This window comes from Numida meleagris, chromosome 11, assembly GCF_002078875.1.
Source record: "Numida meleagris isolate 19003 breed g44 Domestic line chromosome 11, NumMel1.0, whole genome shotgun sequence".
Taxonomy (NCBI): domain Eukaryota; kingdom Metazoa; phylum Chordata; class Aves; order Galliformes; family Numididae; genus Numida; species Numida meleagris.
In genome coordinates this window covers 5,512,231-5,524,761 of record NC_034419.1, presented here as the reverse complement: position 1 = coordinate 5,524,761, position 12,531 = coordinate 5,512,231, and the positions used below count along the sequence as shown (strand labels likewise).

The 12,531-nt window shown below is 36.3% G+C and overlaps 1 protein-coding gene across 4 annotated transcripts in view; it reads right to left on the bottom strand.

Moving 5' to 3' along the window:
• HDAC11 (histone deacetylase 11) overlaps positions 2,294–12,531 on the bottom strand; it is a 45,419-nt gene continuing 35,181 nt past the window's right edge. For all 4 annotated transcript variants that reach the window (XM_021409314.1, XM_021409315.1, XM_021409313.1 and 1 more), the window contains 5 exons: positions 11,847–11,923; positions 10,090–10,152; positions 7,872–7,968; positions 6,551–6,729; positions 2,294–4,165 (listed from right to left, as the gene is read on the bottom strand). In XM_021409314.1, the coding sequence (XP_021264989.1) occupies positions 3,923–4,165; positions 6,551–6,729; positions 7,872–7,968; positions 10,090–10,152; positions 11,847–11,923 (659 nt within the window). In that variant the 3' untranslated portion in view covers positions 2,294–3,922. The remainder of the gene's footprint in view (positions 4,166–6,550; positions 6,730–7,871; positions 7,969–10,089; positions 10,153–11,846; positions 11,924–12,531) is intronic.

Here is a 12,531-nt window from a genome sequence, read left to right as displayed (position 1 = left end):
TGACCTCCTATTCAATCTTGTCAATTCAGTTAATTTGTCTTACCACCCTGTTTTGAATTCAGAGTCACTAAAATACGAAGGACATGGAATTTTTGTACATTCGAGATGCAGTAGTAAAGTAAGGCAGGAGTTGTTTACCTCTTCCTAAGCACCATCTAAAGGTGGGTACCATACTTGCACTGATTTGGGAACTGAACAGAACCAGTCTCCTATTTTCACTGCTGCAGTAAGCATAGGAGAGACTCAAGCACAGTAATAAGAGTTCTCCACACAGCTAACCAAAGTGTCATTTCTTTTGGAATTAATTCTGTTCATCTTTAATTAAAAAAAAAAAAAAAGGTGACATTAGCAAAGCTATCCACACAAAGTACAACAGAAAAAAAGAAAAAATAGATGAGCACTGGATAGTAATCCAAGAGATTACCAAAAACATCAGGGTCAAAGAAAAACTAGAAACCTGGAAATCACACCTATTTAAAACTTAAGATAAATGTGAGTACATATCAAATGACTTTGGGCCTGCCTCTAGTTGGGGAATAGACAGACAGTGCTAAATGCAAGGTAAATTTAGGATACAGAACCACTTGGGATTAGGCCCTCTATTACTGTTTCTGACATGCTCTGCATTTCAGAATCAACGAGGGATTATAAGGAAGATCGTTTCCCATTGGCTAAAGATAGTAAATGAACTTTCTTCTCTTGCAAGGAGATACAGATTTCTAGAACACAGAATGTCTTCAGTTATTCAGCAACTAGCACAGCGCACAGCACCAAGATCATAGACCCTGCACCTTCCTGAACTCAGCCAGCTCTAGCTTCTGGCAGAACAATGTGAACAAAGACTATATCCAAGACTACAAACTTATTAACAACTGGATTTGTCAGTGTTCTCCCCAAAGTGATTATGCTGCATGTAGGACACAAGTACAAGAAATGAGTCACTTCACAGCCCACCAGAAAGCATGCAGCCAGCACTGAAAAGAACTGTAAGCATTGTATGCATAAGAGAGAGCAAAGATACTAGTGCACAGCTCTCTCCAGTAGCAGGGAAAGGTCAGATTTCAGAACCATCAGGTTCTTCAAGCTGTGAGGATCAGCAAGGAGTAGGGAACCTGTGTGTTGAAACAGTATTCACCACAGAATGTCCCTCCCCTGCACACAGTAAGCTGGCTACCAATTCATTTTCTTTAACTCCATGTTTTAGCATTATAACAGCTGACAACAACATTTCTCAAATTCTTCCTTGTATTTATGGCAGAAGTCTGGGACTTCAGAATCCGGGGTATTCAAAAAAAAAATCAAAAGTCAAGATAAAAAAATCTCACATTCAAGTTAAAAGAGATTGTTATTACCATCTAAAGCTAAAACGCAGTCATTATGAGACTACTAACACAATGCACAGTGCTTTTAACGCCAACTTCTACACTGTATATTGACTGTGAAACAGAGAGGTGAGGGGATGGGGGTGAAACTCACCATGCCAACTGTTAGATCAGAGACGACAGCATCAACTCTTCAGGTTTTTCAACACACTTCATATGTAGCTGACTAAAAAAAATTCATTTGTACTATAAGCTATTGAACAAGTCTATTCTTAATTAAAGAATTTGAGTAAAAACCAATATCTCATTAGGAAAGATGACCTACCAGCCTTTCTTCAGGATAAGTATTTTGTTATATGTTACAGCAGCAGTTCTGAAACACTCCTTCCTATTATGGGAAGATTTATAGTCAAAAAAGCAATTCAAAAAAACCAAGCAAAAACAAAAAGAAGAACCCAGACTAAAAAAAGTCCCACACCTTTTGCCAGCATCATCTGCTACTATTCAGCTCTCCAGCAGCCTTAATTAGTTCAAGTTCCACTAAAATTTTTGCAGAAGCTAAGAATTCTGATGGTTGCAGGTACCTGCAGATGTTTTCATGACAAAATGTTTGGTGTACCTTGTCTACTGGTAACAAGATTTTTTTTATGAATCATAACGTACTAAGTTTAAATTCAACTTAGAAAGTTTGTCACTTCTAGAGTGCAATATGGAATTAGAAAGCAACATTAACACCTTATGATGACATCTTAAAATATATAGAGACATAAAAATTCCAACTTCACTTGAGAGGTCAACGCGTTAATTGCCAGAGAAGAACTCCACTGCTGACAAACACTGTACCGTTCATCCCTGAGACCTGCTGCAGTTTCACCATTTTAACTACAAAAAAAAGCATTTTTTTTTAATAAAGTGTTTCATCCAAAATGTTTTCAGACAAAATAAGTGAAAAGCAAAAGAAAAGTCAGTCATCATTATTCAACGTTATTTTAATCTCTACTGAGTTAAAGTAAAACAAACAAGTTAACACAAACAGAATATGTACTATTACAGTGTTTTAGTTCATAGAAATTCATTTATAATTTTATAAAAATTATATGAAAGAATACCAACATCTTTCAGTAACACAGACAGCATAGAAAAAATAAATCTCAACATTAGTCGTACTCTGACCACCTATAAGTAAGAAATTTAAAAGTGCCTTTTAACAATGGTGTTGCAAATCAAGATTAGTGCAATATGCCAAATCTGGTTTAAAGCAGCTATTTATAGCAATTGTGCAAATTCCAACAACGAATAAACATCAAATTTAAAAATGACATTACTGAGGTAAGTATTCTAATTAGAATGAAACTTTCCTTAAATAGCTTACACACCAATTCTACATGGAAAATATCAGGGTCCCTTCATAGAAAGGCTCGAACCTGAACACAACATCAGTGAATACTTGGAAGTTAAGAAAGCTCTTGCCAAGTATACAGTTTAGTACATTCAAGACCCAATGTTACAAACAGTACTTAATGCATAATATGCCAACTTAAACAAAAACAAAAGTTACAGTCAACGCACCAAAAATTTGTTTCTGAATGCACTATTTTGTTTCATATCATAGTACCTCCTAGAACCTCCCATATAAGGTTATTACATTAGCTTAACGTAGAAATTTCACAGTACTTTATTTCTAAATATGAACAATTTGGTTACCAACTATGGCTGTAGCTATGACTACCAGTGATCTTCAAGCAAGTGAAATACAGCACTAGCTGGAAAAAAATTGAAATTTACTCTTCAAAGCTTATATATGACAAGTTGGTGATAAAAAGCATTTTATATTTCTACATGACATTTTCTGCAACAGTTCTCAGTACACTACAATTAGGTTTAATTTTTCTAGTAAATCAGAGTAAACAAACTACAATGCATAGAAACTACTGCCTTTAAATGCAGGCCTCATTTCAAGAGAGGCGAAAACCACACTTATTGCTGACCCCTTACTGCCCATCATATTCTATTTTCAGTGTATTTAAAAGCAGGATCTACATCACTATTGTAAATAGGAATAAAATATAAATTAACAAACATTCATTCTAATAGGCTGTGGCTTAAAAGCCAAGCAATTGAACTGTTTTCCATATTATTGCACCTGAGTGTTAAATTGACAGTAGAAGACTGCACAGAACCATTGTAACACTTTTTTTTTAAAAAAGCAATAAATACAAGACAGTATCTAAGAATAATATCAATAAGTTTAGTGCAGATTACTCTGGCCACTGTCTGAACCGTACCACCAAACAGGTCTATGTCTTTCAACATAACAGGCAACCTATAACAATAGGAAGCAATTAAAGCTTTCTACAGTAATATTATAAACCCAAATAAGGTACTCTTGAGTACATCTAAATGAGCACAAAAGAATTTGTTGCCTTTGCTCAAGACAGTTACAGAAGTTAAACACAGTTAATCTGCAACTGTGTATTGTCTGTACTGGGTTATTTTTACAGGCAAGCTGAGTCCTTTGTGAATTTCTTATATTAACCCTGATAATGTGGAAACTTCCTGCTCCCAAATCACTAAATTTAAGGAAAAAACTTATTAACTCATCACTGCAGTGATAAATTGGTTAAGTCTGTTACAGAGTCCCTAATCATCTGTTCTACCTTGGGATTTTCAGCTCCACCGGCTGCTAGCTCCTTGTCAATAAGCCCCAGGTTGTGCAAATTGAGGATAGAATCAGCAATAATCCGTGCAGTCCTCTTCTGGTAGCCTCCAGACGTCACCATCAAGATCGGGATTCCGCGTCTTCTGGCAGCCTTGAACACGACTTCATCTCTCTTCACAATTCCCTGCATGTTTACAACAGTTACAAAAAAACCTGAAGTGATACAATATGGTATTTTACTTCTAACAGACAGTCTCTGGCTTATGGATTTGCAGTATGGGATGCTGAATAATTAATTCAGCCTTATATTTTGTATTAGGAACACAAAATTAATTTAAAAGCCCTGTTAGAGACTTTACATGTGTAAGCCTTTAAAAGAAAAAAAAAAAAGCAAATCCAAAACCTTCGTCTTGGTTTTAGAGGACACAACTGACAGAAATTGCCTACTACAAATTCTTTTAAGAATTCTTGCCCATGAAATATTAGGAAGTTAAAAAAAAAAATTGTCCACAAACAAATGGAAAAGTAAGAGAATTTTAAAAATGTAGCTGAAAAATATTTCGCATAACCATGAAATATTAATGTGTTTTTGTATAGTTTGACACAACCCTGTAAAAGAACAATGGGTGTAAGGACTAACAAATGAAAATCAAGACACAGAAAACTGAAGAATTATATTGGGAACAGATCCCTCAAGGTAGTAACAGAATTACAGAATGAGCTGTACATTCCTGGGGAGCAATCAGTGGATGCAGAAAATGCTATCTTGAAGGAGAACTGGCAGCAGTCACTGCTTATGGGAGCTGAACTGCCTCAGCCCTCCTCCAAAATCTCTAGTCGTTACTCCTGGAAGAACTGAGAAAAAGAGACATGGGTTTACTCCCAGCATCTGCATGTTACCAGAAAAGAACATACAGAAACTGAAGATGACAGCCTACTACACTTGCAATTTACAAACAAAGCTAAGAGTGACTACCTGCTACACATCAAATTTTCTATAGCGTGGAGGCATATTCTGAGTAGAGTTAACACTGTAGTGAGACTTTAAAACATAAACAGCATCCACAACTGACAACTGGACTAACTAGCCTTGAAGAGATGAACTATCCATGCTCAGTGTCTTCAGTTTTGGCATTTCCACTAGGCTGGGATTTCAAACTTGGTGAAACACATTAATCATTCCTAAGCCAACAAGATCAGAGAGAAAAGAAACCCTGCCCTCAGTTCAAAAACTTTTCTCCATCAGATGTCTGAAACAGCACACATTGCATTCCATCTCTTCTTGTAAAGATGGAGGGAAAGGAAGGTGAAATTATTTTTTGGTGACATTTTATATAAACAGCAACCAACAGGCTACAACAACTCATTGTTCTTGGCAGTTAACATATGGCAGAAAAAAAAATTGAAAAGGCATGTCAAAGTGTTTTTCATTTATCATTTAATGGCAGTTTCCTCTTCAAGCCTCTTCCCTTTCTCAGAGGAGCTTTTACACAGTCATCAAAGCAAAACCTGGAAATTCCAACCAGTTCCCAAATTCTTCTACCCCGGGCTCATTAAGGTATCTGGAAGCAGTCAGAAAGCAAGGACAGACTGATTGGTGATGGAGACAATAAGAGTGAGGAACTGCATCAGAAAGGCAACAGAAACTAACAAGAAACTAGAGTTCTGTGGAAGACTGAGAACTAAAGCACTGAAAAGCAGAACAGATTGAGTGATGGCTCCATTAGAAAGGATTCCCAGAGTTTTTCCTGTATTGAACTGGTCGACAATAAAAGAATCAAATGTGAAAACAGGACAAAGAACTGAGGAACTGTCAGAGACGGAATCATCAAAAAAGAAGAGGAAATGCGAGAGCAATAGAATTTTGTATTTTGAGAAAAGCATATCTGTTATGATATCAAGAAGGTGAAGACCTCTAAGCAGCTATACAGGACAAATGAAAATTTAAATCCGAAACTAAGCCGGGGAGAAATGCAAACTGAACTGAAAAAGGAAGCGATAGTTCGATAAAAAAGAATGAGGAAAGTGAAAAAAAATCTGTTCCTTTGTTAAGAATAACAAATAGACTGCACAAGACTGCTAGACATGGGAGACATCAAAAGAGCCATTTAAAATAGACAGGAGTGCTACAGAGGAAATTAAGTGTTAAGATACATACCAAGCGCCAGTGACAAAAATGTCAAATGGATTGTATGAGGGGGAAAAGAAACAGAGAGAACCAGATGCAAGAGAATGACCATACAGGGAAAAAACAAACAAAGTAGGTGCAGTGTGATATATACATCTGTCGGGACACTATCTGGATGTTCAATATGGGTATATTAATATATCTTAGAAAGAAAGTGAATGATACTTAAACAGGCACATGAAGAAACAGTCAGGAAATGAAGAATAAAAAAAGATATGGTGAGCAACGGATGCATATCTACAAAATAAAAATGCTTTGGTTTACCGTGAAGTACATTTCTTACCTTCCTCTAACAAACTGCCACAGGCAATTCATTCTTAGCACCAACTCCAGCATTTAATGAATAGTGAGAGTCTCAATGTATTTTGGTGTTATACAAACCTGAGGTGAAATAGCAAGTCCTCCCAATGGATCGCCATCCAGAATATCAGTTCCAGCGTTATAAACAATAATGTCAGGTTTTAATTCATTTAATGCTCCTTCCACATGAGTATGTACCTTCTGAAGATATTCTGTGTCCTCTGTACCCCACTCTAACTCCACCTTGCGTTTTATGGCACCTGAAATTTTTGTGTTATTGAACAAAGTAAATGCAGTGCACTTTCACAAATTCTTCAGTTAAAGAACATTTTTCAACTGCTTGGGTTTTGTATCAAATGTAAGCACAGTGACCTTGAAAAAAAATTCCACTGAAGACAGAATTCAATGCAGGAGAAAAGAAATCTCTCTAAATCACAAATGCAAAACATTGATGAAAAACAACTTATCTACAGGACCATTTACCAATCAGCAAAGAAATCATAAAGAAAAGAATAAATTTAAGAAGCAACCTAAATAAAGCATAATTAAAAGAGAACACCAAATTGCTGCTGCCGAGAAAAAGAAATCCACAATACAAACATCACTGAGAAATTAAGATGTTTTATCTTTATCTCAACACTAAAAATTTAACAGCAAGGGATCATGAATTTACGTGAATTGCTTTACGTATAACAAGATTTAGCTTTGCCCCAAGCATTTTCAATTTAATGTTCTCACCCTGTAATCCTACCAGAAGGAGCAAACATCTACTTTTAATTTAAATCAAATTATTTGAAACACTTATAATAAAGCATTAAAAATAGAAGAGGAGGGTTGGGAAGGTAGAAGAAGAAAGAAATCGAAGGCTATAAAGCTTAGTTTTGTCTGCTTTTAGGTAGTTATTTTTAACTCTAAATCTGAATTAATCAAATTATGTCAGAGTTGTTTCAAGATATGACTTCCACTTCAGCATATCCTATGCCTTAACTTAAAGGACTTGGAGCCCTTAATTCTAAGTATGGATTCAGCACACAAAAAGCATGCATGAATGAATTCAACACACAATGTTACTTATTGCCTAGTGAGTGCTGAGTACTTTTTTAATGCTTTTCTTGTCCAACATCAGTGAAATAGAGATGCTTATGCTTCTCACCCTACCCAGTCTACCCAATACCCACATCTTGCATTCAGTGCAGAAATGAAGGAAGGCACTTCGTTCTCAAAGCAAGGCGAATCACTACAGAATTAACACTATTCTGACACGTAGCAAAATCATTGAAAGCAGTATGTTCTATGTGAAGAAAAGATAACATTGTTGCAAGGAAACTTATCAGTAAACGAACAAGTTATTTAATAATAGTCTTTCCTTCACATTTGGAATATGAACTTCAATTATACTTACGTTTAGCAAACCCATCTCCTGGATAAATATATCTGTTGTACACATCCATAATATACACTCTATGATCATTCATGAAGTCCCTCTCATGGCCATTTCCCTGAAGGAAGTTTAGAGTTAGTTCTTTCTGGCACACTCACACGGAACCATAATCTGCAAATTCTAACATAATTAAGACTACCAAGACTGTTCAAAACTCCCACGACATCCCTTATTTATAGTCTTGAAGGCTATTTTCAGGTATAGAGTCTTGTGGGCTTTACCAGCATGAGTCTGAAGACTGCAGGTATTATCAAAATCAACATCCTACTACCCCCGAGAAGGTGATTACAAGATATTTTTTTATATGTGAAATGAGAAGTGAAAATTAGAAGATAATTGCTTTCAGAAGCATCACAAAAGCAACTGTGGCCAAGACTGCAGAACAGATATCTTTCCAGTAGTATAAAAATGTAACCTCCAACATTTAGAATAGATTCTGCTGCAAGGATACTTACATCCTTGTATAAGGATAACATATCAGACTGCAGTTTTCCTAGTAACTCAAGTCTTGGTGAGATAAGTAGACACTGGAAGCATTATGAACACTGAATAAGCAACGTAATAGTTTAAATTTTCAAAGATTAACACCACGAATTCCCTACAAAGATGTTTCAGGTGAAAAGGTGGATGCTCAAAAGAAAACTCAGATTCTGAATACTTCCTCCTTCCCCCACCTCTGAATTTAAATAGTATTCTTTTGTCTCTCCTGTAGACTTTTTTCAACCAGTACAAAATTATCTTCACAGTAATTCCCAAGATAATTTCATCTAAATCAGTGTATCATAAAGGACCCATTCCCTCACTCTCGATACATTCATTAGAATGATTTCATTTCAACTGTAGAAACAGAATTCCAGATATATCCTCAATACTAAAGACATATAATTTACGTTCATTTTGTAATCTTCCCCAGCAAGTACTTAAACTATATTTCTGTTATGACTTCCTCCACTGGAAGCAAAACAAGAAAAACAAACACAGAAACAATGGGCTAAAGCTAGTCAATACAAGCAATAAGGGGAATAGGATACTAGAATACTCCATATTTCTTTAGGCTAAAACATGGCAATGCCTACTTACTTCTTCAGCATATTTGGTCCACAAAGAAACAGTTACTGATATAAATCTAGGAATACAAGAGCCTCTGGGTAAACCATTTTCTTATAAACAGTACAACTCATAAACACACCAAGAACTGGGACACTCACAGGATGAGAATGTCTGCACACTTAAAAAGCATCTCCTGAACTAGTACTCCACACACCTCCTAGATCCCAAGGAAAGGAAACAGTTACAGAAAGGGGTGATTTAGCGTGCTGACTGAGGTCACTGGCATGACAACTGAATATAAAAATGCATTCCAGTAAATCTTTAAAACACACACACACACACACACACAAAAATTTAACACCAAACAAACAAACAAAGACAGAAAACCAAAGGCATCCACACCTTGATGGAATTACCCAGACAGAATGAGAAACACAAAGTATCTTTCTGCTGTATAAGCTATGCCTTTGTTTTCTGGCAATTTTAGGATGCCTTGCAGAATAGAGAACTGATAGAAGATGGAACTCTTCTGCAGCTATTAGGCTTCCTTTCCGCAATGGTTTATTCACAAAAATCTTCAATGCTTTAGATTGGATGTAATTTTAGCCCATTAGCTGCTTTTCTAAAAATACTATTTCCTTCCTTTTAAGATTTATTTTGGAAATCCTCCTAAAGATGAGATTTGTTCTCAGTATCCACAGTAAATCACTCTAACAGGAAAGAGAGATGCATTATTTACTTCATTAGCTTGAAGTCAATCTTTCCATTGTAACAGCGAAGGCCAAATTCACCTCCTGAGAAGGCTGCTGCAATGACCATGCAGCTGAACTAGCTGTCATTTCCTTATAAGAGATTTTACTTTCTTCTGGGAAACTGAACTGCTTTTCAGACTATTATGCTACAAATCAGTACGCAATTCAAAAATATTTTTATATCTAACCACATGATGGAGCTGCAACTCAGTTTAATTTTATTGAACTGGCTTAACAGCCCATTGGAACATAAAATAATAAAACAACCAAAATATTACCTATGATTTACTTTGCATCCCATGAGTTAATATTTTGTTACTACTACAAAAAAGGTGGTCTTCTAACAAAACAGTACTGAATACAGCAAAGTTTCTCACCTGGTGAGCATCCAGATCAATAATTGTGGCTTTAGACACCCCAGGTACTCTTTCAAATAAGAACTGGAGAGGTAAACAAACAAAAAGTAAAGACAGCTGTGAAGGTAGGTGATAGATTAACTGGAGGCTTGAAGCTTAACACAGTGTATTATTGTTTCAATTTGAACATCATGCATGTCATTTCATTCACCAAACAAAGAGCTAAATGATTTCAAAATTTCTAATTACATAAAAAACCCTATATATTTCCATCATACGAAATGCATAAAACATGCACTTCACAGTCATCTGTGCAGGGTATCTATCTACCTGTAGAAGAATTTGGTGAAGAGGGGGCAGAAAGTGATTTCTACTCATCTCCTCTTTTTCTCCAGAAGGTAGCAGGCTCAATCTAAAAATCAAGGACACAACCTACAGCATCACATGCTGACTTGCAAAACGGACTTTGCAAATGAGGCTTAAGCTCAAAGGCACTGAATAACACGGGAGAGCCCAGGATAAGAAGGGCTGCTGTAGCAGTGCTGGCTCTGCATAAGCACAGGTGGCAAGCCTCTGCATCCCACTCCAGCCAGGCACAGAAGGACATGTCCAGCTAGGGCTTATAAAGCTGACTGTGGCACTGGTGCTGTCAGAGACAACAACAGCAATGACCATGTGTTGGGACAGGGTGAAGCAAGAGCTGCATTGGCCCCGAAATGGTGAGGATTTTGTTTCCTGAGACACAAATGACAGCACAAGTGATGCTGAACAGCAGGAAGGGAGAAATGCTCCACTGATGGCATCCAGCTGTATAAAACTCACCACAGCAGGGACTGTATGCATTATAGTCACTTTTTACTCTAGTAGGGGAATTTATTTTCCATGTCAGCAAATAAAAAATATATATTTTTTAATTCTGTCTTACAACTTTGCCAAATCACTATTTTAAAATAGATGTTGTAAAAAATGTAAAGGTTTAGTATCAACTGCTACCCGCTATAATTTCTCAATCTGTATTATAGCAATAGAGAAAACAGAACACTGTAGATTGCTCTCTGCAAATTATAGTGTACAGAAATTAGGGTGTTCTGTCATTTAATGTGCTGCAATCATTAGGTCTTTTTTATGTTTTGATTATTACCGATATTTTATAAATATTCTAGTATACAAATACACCACAGGGCACTTGATAAAAATAAGCTCTAATTGCAGAAAGCTCCTGCTTCAGCCTTTCAACAGCTAAATAGCACGTGTATTCATTCAAATTCAGTCATTATTTTGGACACATTCACACTTTTATTCATGAATTTGAACCACTCTGAGGACTGTGCAGAGCAACTTGATTTGGAGAGAGGATTTCTGTCTCTGTGTATGTCTACATCATAAGCACCAAAACTCACGTGGAATTTGCAGGTTCAGCTGCAAGGCCAGGATAATTATCACTGAGGATATTAAAAGACAATCTGCTTTGACTTGCTGTTGGTTGGTTTTTTTTGTTTTTGTTTTTGGTTTTTTTTTCCCTGCAAGAATATATTATTAATGCAATTGGAGCAGTTTGTATTTCCACTCATAATTCTGGCCCTGTATCTCTTCCCTTCCACTTAATAGCTGCTTATGCACTGTGCTCTGTAACATTAAATATTGCATCATTTTCCTATTCCTACCATCTCTAGGTTTCATTTTTTCTGACTATGAGGTTAATTAGTTCTTACAAATTTCTGGAACGTTTTTCCATTTGCACAAATAGTCAAAAAAACCCTTTTGAGAGTATTTCTTACCTTAATAGCTAGTGTGATATCAGCATATGCACAAAATCCTCCACCTTTGTCACTTGAACAGTGATGAAAACCACCCCCTAAACATAAAAATTTTGATGAGGTAAAAACCTAGGTACCAGGGAACATTTATAGTCTTTACAAAGAGATACATAATATCAGGCATTTTTTTCCCTTTATGAAGTATCTCATCTAGAGCTGTCAGCCCCTCACCTAGCAAACCTAAACATCTCATAGGGCTCCGTATGCATCAGGCCACTGTGCAAAGGACCAGCAAATGCTCAGTTTGAAGGCAACTGTCATCTAGTGACTAAACTAGCAACAGAGAAGTACACGCATAATGTAGTGCCTACATGACCAAGCATATTGGTTTGAAAGCTCACCTCCTCCCAGAAGTGCCAGAGTTGCACTTGGCTTATATATCCCACAGGCAGCACATCCTAATGAAGCCAATTAACGTGTCCTTTGCATTTGCCTGTTATAAGTGCCTTTTATATGTTGAACACTGGGTCAAAAAACAACAAAACCACGAACTATGGCCTTATTATTTGCACATGTCATTGTCTTTTGCAAACAGACCAGAAGAATATTTTAAGAACTGATCTTTAAAACAAACATGCACATTCTTTGTAATGAAAAATACTTGGCCCTCTCAGAACATTAAAAATATACTAATTCAAAACATTTT